The 12502-nt window shown below is 37.2% G+C and overlaps 1 protein-coding gene across 1 annotated transcript in view; it reads right to left on the bottom strand.

Moving 5' to 3' along the window:
* The window catches only part of ADCY2 (adenylate cyclase 2), a 198317-nt gene that overhangs the window by 14699 nt on the left and 171116 nt on the right, over positions 1 to 12502 (bottom strand). The window contains exons 18-20 of the mRNA XM_026082600.1: positions 8544 to 8704; positions 6878 to 6977; positions 433 to 591 (exon numbers count right to left, since the gene is read on the bottom strand). Coding sequence (XP_025938385.1) covers positions 433 to 591; positions 6878 to 6977; positions 8544 to 8704 — 420 coding nt within the window. The remainder of the gene's footprint in view (positions 1 to 432; positions 592 to 6877; positions 6978 to 8543; positions 8705 to 12502) is intronic.

The raw sequence follows: 12502 nt of genomic DNA, 5'->3' as shown, positions 1-12502 counted from the left end.
TTAACATAGCCTCTGTTTCAGGGAACAGGCTAATTTTCCTTCAGCAAGCGAGGTCTCCAGTCACCAAAAGCAAATTCAGAACCTGGATGTAGCTCCAGTGTGGTCACCAAGGAAAAAGTATCATCTGGATGCATATGATTTAAATTTAAATCCATGTTCAGTCAACCGTCCCCTTCTTCTTCTTCTCCCCCTTTTTCCCTCCTCCCAAAGGCAATGTGCATTAACACTTAAAATAATTTCACATTTTTGTCTTCAAGCTGCTAAGGTGCATTCAGTGCTGTAAAGCAAGCCTTTCATGTAGGTAAGGGGGAATGAAAACGAATGTAAATCTATAATCTCACTGTATGGGCCCACTGCTCAAACTAGCACTAAGAGGTATTTCCAGGACATGCAGCTTTCCTACAAAGCAGAGGATACATAGAGTTGGCTGACCTCGTTCTTTAGATTTCTTGCCAAGAAGTGTTCAGCTACGTGGGCCGGAAGCACGTTCTCCAGCAGCACCCGATTTAGATTCTCCATGGTTTCAATCTCCTCCCGCTCTTTTTTGAACTTGTTCTTCCACAGGAAGTCTAACCTACAGTAATATTCATTCTGTTACAAGAGGACACAGAGGTAAAGAAACAATAGGCATCTTGTCCTGCTGGAGTACAGGTTTAAGAGACAAAATAAGCATAGTACATCACCCCTACAAGGCTGTTGTTGGGCTTCCCCTTACCTATTTGGCCACTCAAGTACAATTCCAGATCCAACAGAAATCAGACTGGAAGCACGCGCTGTGACATAGACTTCATCAAAGTTTTACAAGGCCCAAACTTGGGGCATGGAAAAAAAAAAAAGATGCAAAGTGCCCTTAAGCAATGGAAGATTTTTTTATTTACTCTCAGGCTTTGGCAGAATTCATTTCACAATTCAAATCCATTATGGAAATATTTTACAGTTTTGTAACTTAATATGACATTTATCTAACATGTAGAATTTCTATTACAATAATGGACATTTCAGGAAGACCCTAACTTTTACCAACTTTAACATATGTCATGCAATCAGCCTCGTAAGAAGGGAGTAGTACAAGAAAAAGCAGTCTGCTGATATTAAATGCCTTCAGTTTAACAAAACATATACTTTCTCCTTTTAGTATGGACATGCTGAAAGCTTCAATGTGTTTAGAATAATAAGAGGCATTTTTAAACTGAAAATTTTTTAAGATTATCAAAAATTGTCCAGACAGGTATATTTTTATTTTATTTTACACTGCTTAAAATTATTAACCATTTATCCTTCCCTTCTCTTTGTTTTCCTAAAGGTTTCTGGGCAACCCAGCAATAATAATAACTGCAATTATATAGGAAATGCATAATATTCTTGGAATATCAATATTTTTGGAGCTCCATTTTCATTAAATAAGATGTTTACAAATGCATAAAACTGCATTTTTTGTGGAGCTCTCTGTACTTCTTTTCTGTATTGTTAATGTTTTGTGGTAAATTCCAGGGCATTATTTCGACATCAAAGACTTCACTGGCTTGACTATCTCATTTGAGCTGATATAAATCAAGACCCATTTCAGTGGAGCCCAGTAGTTTAATGCTATCCTGAGGCCTCAATGAAGACTAAGTTATTGACCAGGAGAACATAATTATGATGACAATCTTACTCTACAAAAACCAACAAATGCTTTCTAGTATTTTTAGCAGTCAATAGTTGTTCACACCAAAAATGAAGGTCGCCCTTCTGACTGGAAGGTTACTATTGCAGCTCTAAATGATTCACAGATAACTTGTTGAGATCACAGCCAAAGATAGAGTAGAAAGTTGCACGGAGATAATACTAAAATGATTTTGAAAGCTTTCAAAAAGCAATGAAGGTAAAAACTGATGAAGTGAATGTACCTGCCAACAAATTGCAAAATGAAAAAATAATAATAAGAAAGCCATGTGCTAAATGCATAGAAACCAAGCTACTCAGGCTGCCTTTAAATTGGCTGATGAGGGCTGGATATTGTTTAGATATTTTAATTACAAAAACAATCATCCACACCATTAAATCCTTAGTGATGAATTATTCTTGTGCTGATATATATACTAGTACAGAGAGAACGCAGACCTTAAATGCACTACAAAAGAAATATTCTGGCTCTTCCCACATAAGAATAATATTATTCTGAAAGTAAAATGGGTCTTAGCATCTCATAATGCATGATCCTGCACCCCAAAGATTTATTGACTAAGTGAAAAAGCTGAAAATTTTGAAGTATTTACATGTTACTATAGAATATTTACAGATTATAAACAAATGAAGAGTGAGCAGGGACTTAAATATGTGCAAAGACATGAAGGAACATGAAGGAGCAGAGAACCTGAAAACAGACCTCTGCAGGAACTTGGAAACAAGATTTTACTGTTGCATTCTGTCATCATTCATATATCAAATGGCAATTAACCCTCCTATAAAGATTTAGGTCATGAACAGCTTTTTCTCAAAACTGATCACACAATGTAAAATGCATGCAGCCCTTTTTTTAGAGTGTCTCTAATATTTCAAGTGGGAGAAATATTTGTATTCTTTCAACTCCTTCTTACAAACATATTTAACAAGTGCCAGTTTACCAAGAATAAGCAAATAGGCCACTCTATCCAAGTTCCCCACATAAAAGGATAAAGGCAAAGGACACCAACTACATTCATGCAGAAGAAGTCCAATAAAAAACTGGGATGTCAAAATTTCTGGCATATTTATCAAAAGTAAACTGGATACCTGAAATAAAACTGAAATTGGGTATTTATACATTGTATCATATTTGTATTGAAAAGAAAAGGTGTTAGATAAGCTGAAGTCTTCAAAAAGATATTTCTCTTCTTTAAGAGATAATATTAAACATAATTTATTTACTCTTATTTATTGAATTAAAGTTAGGCTGTCACAAAAATATAGCAAACAAAACTTGGAAATCATGCAGCACAATGTACTCTACAAATTAGCTTTGAAATTACAAATGCCAAAATATCATAGTTCAAAATGCCCATGACTTTTAAAACAAATCACCACCCCATTAAACCTTACTTTAAATTGCATTTTTATTGTTTGTATGATGTATCCCAATTTAAATATATATATATAAATATGCCATTAAAGATACCATTCAAACTTTCAAGTCTTATAGTCATATGAAAACCAAGATTGTTCCCTACTTCAAATGTTAGCTACAGAACCCTTTCAATATATCTGAATGAAAATATGTTAAAATGGCCCTCATACCTCAGCAAGGGACGCCAGCAGGCACAGTACCCTTGAGATACAAAAAGTTGCCTTCTTCACTAAAGTAATCACTACATCCCTCGACAGCACTTCTCAGCTGGTGGGCACAGTGGACCATCAAGTGAGGCATGAAGGACACTGAATTCCTGCAGGCACCACTGAGCAATTGGCTTCCTCCGGGACAAGAGGCTACTGTGCATCTGTGCAAGGCAATGCAACCCAGAGATTTCTATCAGTGGTAATTTGTTCCTGGGCAAAAGCAGTTAAGTGTAACAAGAATTTATTCACTTCTTATTGCCTGATTGCACAGAGATGAATTTAGCTATATTTTTAAATTCTAGTGGGACACTCATCTGGTCTATTTTCAACATTTGCCTCAGAGTGAGATGAACTAATTCTCATCACTGACTAGACAGAAAGTCAAGATAAGCAGTTCATGAGGGGCTATGACATAGGTGTCTACAGATACGTGAGATGAATCCTGTGGGATTCAGTGAAGGGTCAGAGTGATAGGAAAGGACTCAAGCAGATAAGACCATTGCAGAGAAATTAAACATAGCTTTTTATTTAGATGAAGAAGCTAAGGAGATTCCACCTCACAGCCTCCCTTGCACAGCCTGGCCCATGCCAGTTCGCATTCTCCCAGGCACTGCCCAGGCAGGGTTTAAGAGTTAGCATTCTCAATACATTATTTTTAAAGGACTATTTTAAAAGTGCATGCACTATTTTAAAAGTGCATGCAGACTGCAATGTGATCTTAGTGCCCAGGAATGTTTCTGGAATGTTTTGTTTGCTATCCTAAGCTAATATGGCCATCAAAAAGAAGCAGTTCTGCTTTCTCTGGTTCACTTCTGACTGCTCACTTCCACCCTATGCTAATTCTTCTGGCACAAGCACTGATGCAGTYGCACAATAAAACTAGATCAGGAAACATTGGGCTGAAAAGGATCATTTTTCCAGGGTTAATTTTTAAAGCCAGATCATTTCCCTATTTTGGGCCAACTATACAGCTCCACAAGTAGCTGTGCCAGTACAAATGAGGAGATACAAGGATAGGAGTGAGTGGCTACTTCTTCTAGTAGGTTATGCAGCTTGAAGTATTAGCTGACCCTGAGAGTTAAGTTTGCTGATATAACCTGTAATGCTATACTAGCTCCCCCCCCCTTTTTTTTTTGCATCAAGGTCAGCACTTGACTGGCCTGTGAGCAGGTGCACAGCGCTAGGCTTGTGGGAAACCATTTACTTTTCATTAACTTTCCGGTTACTCACTCTGGGGACAGAGAAGCACCGATGCCAGTACAAGAGAAGCAGAAAGACCACCCTTTTCATTGGTGGCTTCCCATTAGATCAGCATAGCTGTGCTGTATTCTTAGTTTAACATTGTTAAAATAATCAATTAGGTATTGAGAAACAGAGAGGAAAAAAAACAATGATACTATCTGCAAAGTGGAAAAATGTGATAGCAAATGGAGAAATGACTTGTATATGACCCTCAGTGGAAGATGGGTGCTGGGGTTGGGAAAGGCTCAACAAGAACTATGATGACAGGAGGGCTGCAATTAGCCATAAAAACAACATCTCTACTAAATACATGATTTTGCTGTCCAGTAGGGCTATGAACATTAGTTCCCATGTTTATGTGCCCTTGAGAATATGAACTGCAATGTCAGAGATTGAGCTGTTCTTTTGCGAAAAATGTTCTTCCACTGAACCTTTCTGTTTGTCTAAGTAGATGCTGGTCAGAAACACCATGTCGGTTTCCTCCATTTTATATAAATACGTTTGGGATCAGCTGTGTCCAATATCTGGGGAAAAAACATGTAGAATGAATGCAATTCGACATCTCTCCTGATGGGGACATGCCTGTGGAAGTGTAGTGTAAGGTTTTGTCAACTGCTCTGTGCTTTTATGGGTAAGGGAATTTTCCTTAAAAAGGAATTAGACATCCTAATAGAAGGTAGAGCAATCAGTAGCTATTAAACACTGTCACAGAAATGCTCACTGGCAGAATGTGGGAAAAATACAATGTGCCTATGAACGTTGCAGTGACATCGCTTCACTGAATGGTCATGTTATGCTGGTACTGTTTCTCCTTCCCTATTCTCTCCCTAAGCATTTGCCACCAGTTGGTGGTTGCTAATGGAAGCCTAAAATGGCAGGTTTTATGGGAGGTTTGTGCTAAAACTAGTTCAAAACATTTTCTAATTATTATTTAGACTTAGCCTAAAAATGCTGAAAAACACAGAGGGTTTTTCTCCTCTCCTTTCCTATTGTCTTAAGAGACAATAAACTAGCGGAAAAATTAAAGGCAACAGACTGAAAATTCACACGCACACAGAATTATGACAAAAATCTAGACCTAAAGCCCTGAAAACAAAGATTTCTGCAATTAGAGGATCATTTTTCAAGCAGTGTGACAGTCAGAGAACAACACATTCAAACTGTTGTACCATGCCAAATATAAAGTTTCTTGTTGATGTAACGGAACCCTGATCTACCCACAAGGAACACTCTCTTTGCTTAGTGGGGATGATGTTTCTTCTTCTCCTTTCATATCGACATTGCACACAGTATCCACTCTACCTGACACTTTGGCTGACAGGGACTAAGGATTCTTACCTGGTGTGGTGAAGTATTTATCCCTGTTTCCTGCTGGATATAGCTGTGTCCCAGCCCTACTTTCTGCTACCTTCACCAAATGAGCAAACTCTAACAAATGCTGGTAGCAAGGCTGATGGAGAAGTTTATTTGGACCTCAAGAAGAATATTCCCCCTACAGCAAAAACTGCAAAAGGTGCCAAATAGGATTTTTTTTTGTCTAGCAAACTGGATGGTCTGCTTGGGAATTTAAATTATGGTTATTATGCTTTGGGAGAATTATAAATGAGTGGTTTAGAGACAGTATGACATGAAGTCCCTGTTAAGGCTGCAGGCTAATGGGGTGCAGGCTGCTGATGAGATGTCACATGGATTGCCTCTCCCATCTCAGAGCCATATCCTGAGCCTTACATGGTTGCTAGCACAGTGGGCTGGGATTGCAGCATTTAGTCATGGATAGGCCTGAGGATTTAGAGAGAGAATTGCCCTTGCACCTGCCCTCAACTCCACAGAACGTAAGACACCAAGTTTCTACTGAAAAAAGCACCATTGGGTAATAAAAAGAGTAGTTTCCCGTTGGTTAATAGTTTGAATACAACTGTGGCCTCAGTATGTGGTACATTTGATGTGCATGCTATATTATTTTTGTGTCTGCATCAAATGGTAATAACTGTGAAGAAAATAGCTTGTAATTAAGCAACCAGGGAGCCAGCAGATGGATGCAGACAGATGGGAGCACACTCGGATGCTGCAAGACAATATTGGTCAGCATGACGGGCAATAGTCACAGCACTCTATTGATGTAACGCCCACAGTCTCTACCACAGTTACTGCAGAGGTGAGTTTTAAGGACATATTTGAAGGCAATAAAGGAAATCACTTTTTAGATACTTCCAACGCTCCTTTGCAAGGGTGTGGGGCAAAACAGAAGAAAGGTGTCTGTCGAAAATCTAAAAAATGTTTGAGGAGGTGGGGGGCTGGCATTGTGTCCACTAATGCAGATGAAAAGAACTGTGCATCTTACCTGTCTACCCAAAACCAGTAATGTGATGAAGAATATAAACAGAGAAATTGAGCCCATTGTCTTCAGGTCTTTCAGTATTCCTGGCCTACAAAATAAAAGCCTAAGTTCAGCAAGCTACTCAAAAGTTGAAACAAAATTACTTTAGCACAACAATAAGGAAAAGACTGCAATTTATACTGCTTTCTGGTATGTAAATTAAGACCATTTTAAATTGAAACCATTTATGATATTTCTTATTATTTGATGAAATATGATTATTTTCATAATAAAAATTAATTAAATTCTACTACAGTTTATGGGAATGTGCTTATATTTTTAGGTCCAGTACTAAGATGAAAATTTCTTAAAAATAATACCCTTCTTTGCTTATAAATGGAGACCATTTGGTGTTTATTCTGTATAGACAGATGAAAGAAAGATTTTTTTTTTATGTAATATACTACTTTCATAAGGGAGAGCTTGACTGCATCTTATGAATATGAAGAAACAGAAGGTGGAGGGAGCACCTCCTTTCCAAGATGTCTTTTTATCTCAGAACCACAGGGGGCACTAGCTAGATTTCATACACAGTTTATTAAAAACTCTGCTTTGGGAAAAGACACTAGAAGTAATGAGAAACAGTCCACACTAGCAGCCCCCTACTGATGCCACCAGAAGAACAACCTTGGTGAAGAAGAACCTGTCTATGTAGGAAAACACCAACAGACACAGCTTGACTGGCAAAATTAAGGCTGCGAGAAACTCATGATCAAACTAACCTGTCGTGCAGTTCTACATCCCATCCCACAGAAATCCTTTCCACTAATGCAATGGACACATGAATACCTGCTTTTGCTTATGCTTAAGTCTTTAGACCTAAGCCCCAACAAAACATATGTTTTCCTGTTAATTTGGATCCTTTCCCATGGTCGTCTCGTAAAGATCTTAAGCAGTATATAGCACAGGAAAAAAGGACACTGAAATTCTACTCTGGATATGCATTTTTTCTCTTTTGGCGTATGCGCTGCCCACTCAGGCTATGTATAAGACAATCACCTCTTTGTTTTAAAGATGAGGTAGAAATTATACGTGTCCAAAAACTTTTTCATGGCAATACCTAGAATTAGAGGCATAATTTTTGTCTCTTATAATATCACTGATAACAAAGACTTCTGTAGCTTCATTGGAAATGCAACATATGGATTTGCAAGTACAGCAAGAAACCTATCCAGCTTTAGGTCTACATTTTTTTTTCAATAGTTGAGACTGCATTTGTAACATTTTAAGACAACATACTAGTTCTGGGAAAGCTGATTTTCTTTGGCTTGCAGCAAATATGTTTTAACAGCCTTAATGATGTTTAACATTTCTTCCTAATGTCCTTATTAGACAATGCAAACTAAACCATACTGTACTTCCTATATTACGTGATTTATACATCTTGTCTAGACTTGTTTATTTTATTCTAATTCTCTTAGGTGTGATGTTAACTTGTATATTGATATCAGCATGGCGGTGATTTTAAATTGTGACTTGTAGATTATATAGCCAAATATATACAAAAAAATCTGTTTCATGACCTAAGAACTAACATAGTTTCTGCACCTCAAAAACCTATATCTCATTTTGATTAGTTTCAGAAAAGCTGGAATTATCAACCTACCTTTTTACAGGTGCCACTGCATACATAAATTTGCTGTAATCATCCAGCATGGATCCATGAGTGTGTAGGAGGATAACATTGTAGCCCACCAGTGCAATCAACATTATCACCATTTTCAATTCATAATTTATTCTCAGGAAAACGGAACAGGAAATCAGTCCTAATATGCAGCTGTATATAAAATACTGACAAAGGAAAAGCAAATGGGAAATATTTAGAATTTGGCTGTTGAATGGTAAATCATACAGAATAAAATGCCTAGGCTAGTTTTAAAAAAGTTGTTAACTGACTAGTTAAGTATGGAATCTATTGCAGTGTGTAAAGAATCAGAGTATAAGGGACATTATGGTTTATAGACAGTCAATATCAACCAGATATTGGTGTTTCATAAAATATACCCTTTTTCTCACTTGGCTCAAATTCACCCTAAACTCATTAAAATGCAGATTATGCTCCTAATTTATCCTCCCCAGCTGTCACCCTTTGCCACTTTTTATTTGCTCATCTGCAGTAGCAAGAATTGCTTATGTTTGGAACACCACTGCTGGTGTTGAAGTTTAGTGCAAGAGTCTACTGCCAGCTTGCTGACAGAAGGCTTCCTCCCGTGCCTCTGCATGGTTTGCAGTCATACTGGAGTACCATAACCATCCTGTGCATATTACTGAGCATAGGGGAAGATCAAGATCAAAACATCTGCAGATCCAAAAACAACTATTTCATTGACTATGCTCGCAGTGTTTGTAAACTGATGTAGTATGCACAGATCTTGAGAACCTCTGAGATACATAGCTGTACAAACTCTAGAAATATGATTCGGAGATGAAGAATATAAAATGATTAACTTGGCCTGTGTATAACATTAATATTAAACAACTAAAAAAAAATCTTTATGTCAAATCCGCTTGAGTTATGACTACATAAAAGCACACACCACTGGCAAAAACAACCTTTTTCTTCATACATGTCATGTATGTCAACAAAAATACGTATGGTTGAAGTTAAATTCCTTGAAAAAGACTTTTGCTGGATACTTTCTGGAAAGAGATCGGGACATCAAAATTATTGCTAAAACAGAAATAACACATTCTCACTAGAATCAGAAACTTGGACCTTAACATACGATTCCTTGGCCCAAGAGGAAGCTTACATGGTTCCTGAAAATTATAGTCCTGAACCTTTTAAGGAAGTTACCTTTTCTTACACTACAAAGCATTTTATTTCTAGGTACGCTACTTTCAGACTACTGTTGACTTGATGGCAGCATTTTTGATAGAACCTGAATCACTGTATGCTGATTTTGGAGGATCACTAAGAAGAATAATTTTCATGGCACGTCAGGCAGAATTGATCTGCCATATGAATCTTCATCGTTATTGTAAATTGTTTGCAGATCTGCTTGAAAAAAGAAATAAAAAGAACTATTTTTCAGAATCACCAAAGTTAAAACTTCATGATGGTTGCATTCCTTAACAGGTCACGCTGTAATTTCAGAATTCGGTGTTATATAAAAGTAGCAGAATTCATTTTTTGCTTGATAAGGCATCCCACTTTTGAAATTAGTTTTCCAAAAAGCAAGCAAACAAACAAAGGACAGTCCTGAATCCAAAAGTGAATCCAAGAATCCAGTACTGAACCCCAAAATCTTCCAAGTGGAATAAACAGTCTCTGTTAATGCTCCATAGGAACACATAGTCTAGACAGAAAACCAAGATTTCAGACATGGGTGGATGGATTATAGAATAGTTGCACAGCCACACATCTGAGAATGCAGGTATTGTATATTAAAATGCAAGATTCCAGTAAGTATCATGCAGACTTGGAAATCAGTCTATAGGCAACTCTATTTGAACAGTCACACCAGGTTAGGGGGCTTTTTTGAAAATGCAGCCCTAACTATACCTTTTTCATATCATAATTTTCATATATTAGTTCAAGATTCTTGTTTCTGAGCAGCCAACACCACAAGAGAACATTTAAAATCCTTTTAAAGGGATTGAAATTTCACCTTTTTAATAAACATTTTGCAAATTGAAGTAGCTCATGGAAGCATTGTCCTCCGAATCCTTTTCTATGCTTTTCAGCTTTTTGGACTAAAGCAACAGGTCTTGAAAGAAATCAGAGGAGGAACCACAAGATAACGTGCTTCAAAAGATGCACTGTGGAGGGGTGAGGGCAGCTGGCAGTCGAGCTAACTTCTGAGAAAGACGCATGCAGGACATTGAAAAATAGCAACAGTTTGGTGAAGGAACAGTCAAAGTAACCATACAGAAAATCAGGGCCAGTGGAATTACTGCAGTGTATGCAGCGTGAGAGCTCTTCTCCTTCCCAAAGTGCATAAGTTTGCAAGCTGTTGGGCAAACAGCAGCCTGGCTCCTGGGCCAAGCAACCTCCTCTGATTTGAGCAAATGAATCTGAACTTTCCTACACAGGAACTACTGCCAGCTGGGCCAAATTTATACCTTTTGTGTAAAGGTACACTAGGCTTCTTTCTGAGTCAAGGCCTCAGATTCAGGCCCTTGTACAACCTACTGAAGAAAGAAATGGCCTCAGATTGCGCAGAAATTGAGGCTTTTCCCCAGACACTGAGCTGCAGTGATCCTTATGATCTTATCTTCAGCCCAGTGCATTTCATCTCATCTCTTCTAGCCTAATATGTCTGTGAAGAAAAAATGGAAAACAAAGTTGTTTTGGAATTCCTTAGTTGAATACAGTGTATTCCAAAACTGCATCTTTTAAAAGTCAGTAATATGACTTTTGTTTATTTAACACATGGAGACAGCAGCACTGATCAGTCAGTATTTCAGCACAGGGGCAGAGATGCATGATTCAAAATCTCCCAGGCCTAACTTTCAATACATGGAAACTACAGAAGCTTCATAACAAAACTGAACAAAAACACAAGCAAAGTCCTTGACTTTGGTAAATCTTTTAAAAGAGCAAGAAAGCAAGCAATGCAAGTCAGAAAAGCTATTTTGGGAGGTGGAAGAGGGAGGGAATCAATTAGTATGCTCCCAAATAGACTAAATTCTAGTGGGGCTGAAACAATAAAAAATCTCTTATTTGCTCATTTTGGATTATATAGTCAATAGATTTGTCAGCTCCACTGTTGCAAATCACAGGAGATTTATCTGCATGAGATAATGCAGATGAATGCAGATTTAATGCTTAAAGCAAACCCACAGATACAAAAGATTGATTTTTAACTTAAGAAAATAAACATTGTCAACAAAAGTGTTCAATATCTTATTCAGTAAAGAGAGAAGACACTTATTTCAAAATTTCTAAACAGCTTTCTAAGTCAACAATCAAAAATAGTAATTTGAAAGGAACTCGCAGCTTTTTAAGCTAGAAGTTATGAGCTCTGCAGTGCCTTAGGATGAAAATAATGTACATTTGAGAGCTGTTTAATAAACAAAATGGGGGAAGAGCATTAAAATCTTTAGCCAACCTAAGCTTTACATTCATATAATCAAAAATGACATTTTYAACATAATTGTTCTGTCATTTTATCAAAGACAAAGTTCCTTTGATGAAAGAATGCATATTAACAGTTTAACATCTAGAAGCCATTAATTATTAGAAGTGTGCCAATCATATAAGCTGACAAAGATCTTAGTTATGCAAGGGAAAATACAGGAAAAAAACATGCACAAAGAATTTTAAGAAAACAGGTTTAATCTTAATAATACATATACTTTATGAAAAATGGAGCATTCAGATACTTTTTGGAGAACTTAACAATTAAAGGAAAAAAAACCTTCCAGAAAGTTCAAAACTGTAAAAAGTAATGTAAAAAAATGGGGCTAGAGACCCTGCTAATCAAAAGCAATAGAAACAACTTATTTCTGTGTGGTTGTGAGTGTGTACATACGCAGCAGCTGGAAGGACAGGGTCATTTTTTTGACACCAAAATTAGTTGATGCCAGGGCCAAAAGAGGATTTAGGTATCCAGCAGTGCCTGATAGTATTTACTTATCTAAACT

The sequence above is a fragment of the Apteryx rowi genome, unplaced genomic scaffold, assembly GCF_003343035.1.
Source record: "Apteryx rowi isolate R43461 unplaced genomic scaffold, aptRow1 scaffold_584, whole genome shotgun sequence".
Lineage (NCBI taxonomy): Eukaryota > Metazoa > Chordata > Aves > Apterygiformes > Apterygidae > Apteryx > Apteryx rowi.
This window is presented reverse-complemented; position numbering and strand designations above follow the sequence as displayed.